Source organism: Dromiciops gliroides, chromosome 1, assembly GCF_019393635.1.
Source record: "Dromiciops gliroides isolate mDroGli1 chromosome 1, mDroGli1.pri, whole genome shotgun sequence".
NCBI lineage: Eukaryota > Metazoa > Chordata > Mammalia > Microbiotheria > Microbiotheriidae > Dromiciops > Dromiciops gliroides.
In genome coordinates this window covers 710,442,228-710,449,111 of record NC_057861.1, presented here as the reverse complement: position 1 = coordinate 710,449,111, position 6,884 = coordinate 710,442,228, and the positions used below count along the sequence as shown (strand labels likewise).

The window sequence follows — 6,884 nt, the reverse complement described above, 5'->3', positions numbered from 1 at the left end:
GTTTACTGTTGGGGCAATGAGGGCAGGGGTCAGACATACTGCCGGGTCTGTCTGGCTGAAGAGTAGATGGGGAGAGGGGTGGGGAAAAGGCTAATCGGGATCATGAGAAAGGAGCTCTTCTGTGGGAGGTGTCAAGTGAGCCCAGGACGTAGAAGGGAGCTCAGGGGGAGCAGTTGCGTGTAGTAGAGGAGAGATGGAAATGGGGGTGGGGATGGCTCCAAGGGGGCAAGGAGAAATTCAAGCTGAAAATCAGGAAAACTTCCTGAGGCAAGCCCGAACTCTGGGGATACAAGTGAGAGGAGGCGCCTTCCTGTCCAGGAAGGGAGTCACCAAATAGAACCAACCATCAGTCTCGGAATGGCCTCCCCAGTAGCAAGTGAGCTCGTCTTAACTTTGGCAGGGATCCAGAGTCCCCTAGGAAAGAATCTTCTCAGCTTCCCTTTTTATGCTAAAAAGGCCAGGAGGGAGGTGGGCCCAGACACATGCTTCCCAGACAAGAAAGCAGGTCTTCTTTCTCAACCCTCACCACTGGGGCTTTTTCCACTTCATGAACCAAGAGCCATCTTGAACGTTGTTGTCTTGTGCTAGTTCTTCCTGGGCTTGCCTGGCATTCGGAGCCCTAAGTTACATAGGGTTTGTGAGAAGAAAGGAGGCAAGGGAGCTACAAGCACTGTGGGGGCCACTGAGGTTTGGGGGAGAAGGATTTGATGCAGGTGGAGGTGGAGGGGTAGAAGGGCCACCTTCTCTGAAGTGATTTTCAGGCGTTGGAGGAGTTCCTCATTCAGGACCTATAGGGTAGAAAAGAATTATGATTGAGGACATGGATCTAACAGTTAAGAAAACCCCAACAGTTGCTCATTTAAAGTGAAGGCTCTGAATGGGATAATGTGAATCTGAGCTGTCTCTACCTCAAGTCCAAAGACTTTTTACTAGTGCACAGTCTGGATATTAGAGCTGAAAGGCAATTTAAAAACTGAGTCCAAATCCTTCATTTTAGATGAGTCAAAGAAGTAATTTCACATTTTCAAAGTCGACTAACAAGCTGGTGTCAAAGTGAGGACTAGGGGCCGGGTCTCCTACCACCCACCCGATCAGGTCAGCTTTCTGTTGTATCACACTGCATCCCCAGTGACAAGGTCTACCCTGCATAAAACAATTAACCCAGGCGGGCAGGCAAAGCCAATGCAGGCACCTGTGTCTGAGGCACTGAAGTCTCCACGGGCAACATGAAGTTTTCGCCTAGGACGCTGACGATTCGGGAAGAGTACACATGATCTCCAAGCACAGGACACAACTGAAGCACCATGTGCACCAGGAGCTGGCTGGGAAATGCTGGGGACAAGAACAGTGACACAAAGAACTTGCCAGCTGCCCTCTGGAGCCGGGGCTTAGTCCTGAGGTCCTGCTTCTGCCTTCTGTTCTAGCTTCCTGGCTGGACACCGAGATACTCGGAAGATCCCAAGCACCGGCTTTCAGTAGTAAACCCGCTTCCAACCAAGCTTCAGAAGCCCCAGTGGATGGCCCTGCCTCCTACCTGTAAGTGGTTGGAGCTTTACCAGAGCACAGCCAGATGCGGAGTCCTCGACAAAAAAGTGGGTCAGGGTTTTCTTGACACCCTCCTTTAAGGTCTGTCGAGATGGGGCCTTTACTGGGACTACCTGTGACCAGTCCCCCAGAAAAGAAAAACCATTTCAAACTCTACACTCTGATGCCCCCCCCAACCCCCAATGTTGTAAGAACAACCAAGTTAAGGCCCCAGGGATGCCAGATGCTCCTGATGAGTGAGGCCAATGAAAGCTCACACTTGCCCATCTGGAGCCCACCAGGAGCCTCACCACACCTCACTACCTTTACCAAATTCATGGGAATGAACTCATCCTCTCCTTTGTCCCATGGAGCAAGAAATGAGAGTCAATGCATCACTCACCAGGTCTCTTCCCCTAACTTGACCCAGCTTCAAGGCAGCTTTAATTTCACCTTCGGGGGTAGTTGGGACCCCAGCAGTTACAGCCCTGAGGGGAACACAGAAGAAGGCGAGGTCACAGAGCAGCCACCCTGGGACAGTTATCACTGAGAGGTGGAACCAAGGGATAACACTAGAAGCCAGCAGCTGCCTCTCACCAGTAGGTCACTGTGGGTTTCTGAGTTCTTCGAGAGTGGATGAAGAAATTCTGGAAGGTTTTTGTTATCTGGGGACAGCTGGAGAGCAAGACAAGCCCTGAACTCTCCCTGGTGGAAGGGGAAGAAAAAACAAAAAGAGAAATCATATTGTAATTGTTATAATCCATATATCTATAGTACTTTAAGATTTATAATACCATTTTCTCACAACCACCCCTTTAAGTAAGTAGTATTATCATTGCCACTGTGTGATGATGAACCTGACAGTAGCAGAGTCGCACGGAATGGGCCAAAGCCAAGGTTTGAACCCAGTCTCACGACTGAAATTCCAGTGATCTTTCCACTACGGAACTCAAAATGGATCGGAAGGCTCATTTTACCAATGAGGAAAGTGAAGCCAGAAGAAGTTAAGTCAGTTGCCCATGGTCACACAAATAGTTAAGTGGAAGAACTAGGATTAGAGCCTAGGTTTCCCATTATAGGGCTTTTTTCTACTATCCTACATTAATCTCTACCTGTTGTAGGGATGTCTACAGTCTTAAATCTTGCTGGAAAAACTTTATTATATTAGCTCGGCCTACCCATGAATGATTGATATTTTTCCAATTGTTTATATCTGATTTTGTGTACAAAGTGTTTTGTAATTGTGTTCATATAATGTCTGGGTTTGTCTAGGCAGGTAGACTCCCAAATATTTTATATTGTCTACAGTTATTTTAAATGGATTTTTCTCTTTCTATTTCTTGCTGCTGGACTTCGTTGTTCATATATAGAAATACTGATTTATTTTATATCCTGCAACTTTGTTAAAGTTGTTAATTGTTTCAAGTATTTTAGTTGATTTTCTAGAATTTTCTAGGTATTCCATCATATCATCTACAAAGAGTGAGTTTTTTCCTCCTTGCCTATTCTAATTCCTTTGATTTCTTTTTCTTCTCTTATTGCTAAAACTAACATTTCTAGTACAATATTGACTAACAGTGGTGATAATGGGCATCCTTATTTCATCTCTGATCTTACTGGGAATGCTTTTAATTTATCCTCATTACATATAATGCTTGCTGATGGTTTTAGATAGATACTCCTTATCATTTTAAGGTAAACTTCACTTATTCCTAAGCTCTCTAGTATATCTTGCTGGGAAAACAAGCCTCCTGACATACTGTTTTGTTTTGTTTTGTTTTTGGTGAGGCATCTGGGGTTAAGTGACTTGCCTAGGGTCACACAGCTAGTAATTGTTAAGTTGTCTAAGGCCGGATTTGAACTCAGGTCCTCCTGAATCCAGGGCCAGTGCTCTATCCACTGCACCACTTAGCTGCCCCTTGACATACTGTTTTGAGCAAGTGCAGTTCTCACTTCAGCTCAACATAACCTTTGCCTTTGATTTGCGGTTTAGCATTATCAATAACTTACTTTCCTGGAGCTCGGACAACTTGAAGATCCTGATTGAACCCTAGGTTCTGGCCTACTTCGGGAAGTACTGAGAGCAATGTCAGTTCTCCTGGTTTTCCTGTAGACACAAGGAGAAAAGTAATGAGGTTTCCTATATACCAAATTCTTTAACCTACCTTCTCCCCACTTCTATTACTCCCTTAATCCTAAATCCAATTCCCTTCCATGTCTTCTAACCCATACCTCTTCCTTCCCTTGACATACCTGTCACTGCCAGTCCTGGTGGTTTGTTCAGGGCCACCAGAGGTCCTAAAACACAAAGTTAACATTCAGATGTGATATCTGGGGGCAGCTAGGTGGCGCAGTGGATAGAGCACTGGCCCTGGATTCAGGAGGACCCGAGTTCAAATCTAGCCTCAGACACTTAACACTTACTAGCTGTCTGACCTTGGGCAAGTTACTTAATCCCAGTTGCCTTACCAAAAAAACAAAAAACAAACAAACAAACAGATGTGATATCTGGAAATAAAGCTGTGATTGCAAAACAACATGAATATTTAATAATAAAAGGAATAGCTAAATAAACCATTTTGTATTAATGTAATGGAACACTATAATGAAGAGGAATAATTAAGAAATACAAAGAAATCTGGAAAGAGACCTTTATAAACTAATGCAAAACAAAAAAAGCAGAACCAGAATTATGAAGCACACACTAACTAGGACCATATAAGAGAAAAATTTTTAAAATTGAGAAAGAATTGTGATGAGGACTTTGAAAACCTGAAACACTACTAATAATACTTTGTGTTGTTGAAGATAGTCTATTTAAATGTAAATACCAAATAAGTTTAGTTGGTTGCACTGATAATGTTAAGTTTTTAATACAATATTTAAACACAAATTAGCATGGAGTCCCCTTCCTGTTCCCTAATGGGGCATGGTGAATCACTATGCTCAAATCAGGTTTATTGATCCCTAAATCTTCTGTCCCTCCCCTCACCATTATGAAATAGCACAGCTGTCTTTATTATCTCAGCCAACTCCTTGTAGTTTAGCGTCTCTGGCTGCAGCATCCCAGGAAAGATCACATTCCTCTTCTGGGACTCAAGGTACATCTGGTACCTATAATGGTGGAAAGGGAACAGAAAAGGGTAATTACTTGTAAATCTGGTGTCACATACAGGTCTTGAGTCAGGAGACCCGAGTAAGTACCAGTTCTGATACTTTGTGCCTCGAGGAAAGTCATTTAACTGCTCTGGGAGTCAGTTTATCTGTGAAATGGGGGAAATGATACTCTACCTAAAGCTCAGTATTGCTGAGGTAAACACTTTGTAAAGTTTAATGCCTCAAGTAAGTGTGACTTACTCAAGGATCTATAGTTTCTGAAGTTCGGGAGCTCTCTCTACTAATATATATCATAAGCCTTCTGAACCTTAGTTGATGGTTTTCAGGAGTTATGGCCCAAACATTTCATTTCCTGTTGGTCAATCCTCAAGTGAGTTACCTTTTCCACACTTAACTATGATGTGGGATTAAGATGACAGACAAAAAGCCCATGACCAGAATCATACACAAAGCCTTATAATCCTTGAGAATTTGGGCCATGCTGAGACAACTGAGGAAGATGTCAGTGGAAAACGCCATAGGACAGGGTTATCACCAGAAGGGAATATAAACATTATCTAGGGTCTAGTTGGACGTTCAGTCGCCGGGGGAGGCTGAAGCTGGTGGATAGCTGGAGCTCAGGAAATCTGAGCTGCCTTCAATCCCTAAACGAATATGGTGAGCAACCACCCAGGGGCAGGGGGCCACCAGGCTGCCTATGAAAGGGTGAACTGACCCAGATCGGGAAAGCAGCTGGGGTTAAAGCTTCTGTTATAAATATTAGGACTCCCTAGCCTCCCCCACCTCTCCAACCCCTTCCCCTTCTCCCTGGTATCGTCCCCTCTCCCAGTCCCCTCTCTCCCCTTTCAGTCCCTTGTCCTTCATTTCTCGGTCTCTCACCACTCCCTTCCCCTCCTCCTCTCCCCTTCTCCCCTCTTTCACTTCCCTTCCCCCTCACTGTCCTCTCCCCGCCCTCATTGTGTCCTCCTCCCTCCTTCCCCATTCCCTCCTCCTTTTCCTCCCTCTGCCTTACTTCCCTCTCCCTCTCCCTGACTGTCCCCAGACTCCACGTTGTCTTCTCCCCTCTCTGCCTCCTCCCATATACACATTTTGCTCCTTCAGTCTGCCCGCCCCACCCGCCCTTGACCCCGGGCATCAATCACCAGGTCTTGTTCTTTAGGGTCTGGGACCGGGACAGTGCCCTGACTCCTAGTCCCTGCCCCGTCCCCCCGCACAACAACCGACACAAGAAGCGACCCCTCATCTAGACAGGAACTTGAAGCCGGAGCAGAGAGTATGCACATGCGCCAAGGAGAAGGTAGGAGGCGGAGCAGAGTGGAGAAGGCCGAGGACGAAGCCGGAGCACCACCCTCGCCATGCGGCGATTGGACAAAATGACTATCAATTAGGGCAGACGCGAGGCGGGCCTGAAACTGGCAAGCGGACAAGAAGGGAAGGGGCGTGGCCTGGGAGCTGATGCTGGCCCGCCCGGTCCTGAGCCGGCTGAGTACATAGGCCGAGATTGCATAAACTCCTTGTCAGCCGCGGCTGCTCATCTGTAAAATCTCAAGGGAGACGACCCAGATGAAGTTTTGAGGTCCTTTCCTGCTCCGAAATACCCTCATAAATTGGTCCAGGCCAAGTCCCGACCCTAGTGTCCCTCGGACTTTGTATTAAATGAGACGCACGTCGTCATCATTTCCCAAATTCATCCATCCTTCCTTAAACCTTCCCTGAATCTCCTAGCCCACAGGGAGCCAATGCCTACTCCCCTTCTCCCCACTTTTTTTTGGGGGGGATTCCTTTTATATTTTGCTTGATTCAACTCTTTCAATATCTGGCTATTTCTCTTCCATATTCTGTTCTATAATTCCTCTCTTCCTCCTCCTTTTCTTCTTCTTCTTCTTCCTCTTCCTCCCTTTTCCTCTTCTTTCTCTTCCTTCTCCCCCTCCTCCTCTCCTCCTCCTTCTTTTCTTCCACCTCCTCTTTCTCTTCTTCCTCCTCCTTTTTCTTCCTCTTACAAAAAGAGAGGCATTAGCCCAAGCCATAGGAAGACTGGCAAACGACTTAAAATTCTTCCCAGTTTTTGTAATTTATCTCCCTGCTTTCTACTTTTAGGCTTTTCCAATGAGCATCATTGGTCCTGGAAACTGAGCTGCCAAATAGCATTCTCCTGCAGAGTTCTCTTTGTTCTGGGCTGCAGATGGTTTCCTTGGCAAGAGGATGAGCTCAGGCATAATTGATAATCTCAGGAGCTGCACACT

The 6,884-nt window shown here is 45.9% G+C and overlaps 1 protein-coding gene across 3 annotated transcripts; it reads right to left on the bottom strand.

The window, feature by feature from the left end:
* Positions 1-24: 24 nt before the first annotated feature.
* RPUSD3 (RNA pseudouridine synthase D3) lies at positions 25-5,971 on the bottom strand. Of its 3 annotated transcripts, none has more exons than XM_043975055.1 (9): positions 5,784-5,969; positions 4,517-4,638; positions 3,778-3,822; positions 3,535-3,631; positions 2,122-2,229; positions 1,928-2,012; positions 1,535-1,658; positions 1,193-1,332; positions 25-788 (listed from the first exon to the last, which is right to left on the bottom strand). In XM_043975055.1, the coding sequence occupies exons 1-9, from the start codon at positions 5,882-5,884 to the stop codon at positions 585-587; spliced, it is 1,026 nt and encodes a 341-aa protein (XP_043830990.1). In that variant the 5' UTR covers positions 5,885-5,969; the 3' UTR covers positions 25-584. The 3 variants fall into 3 exon arrangements, with proteins under 3 accessions (XP_043830990.1, XP_043830992.1, XP_043830993.1); XM_043975058.1 differs by having other exon boundaries at positions 651-788; positions 1,557-1,658; positions 5,784-5,971; XM_043975057.1 differs by lacking the exon at positions 3,778-3,822 and having other exon boundaries at positions 5,784-5,971.
* Between the last annotated feature and the right edge of the window lie 913 nt (positions 5,972-6,884).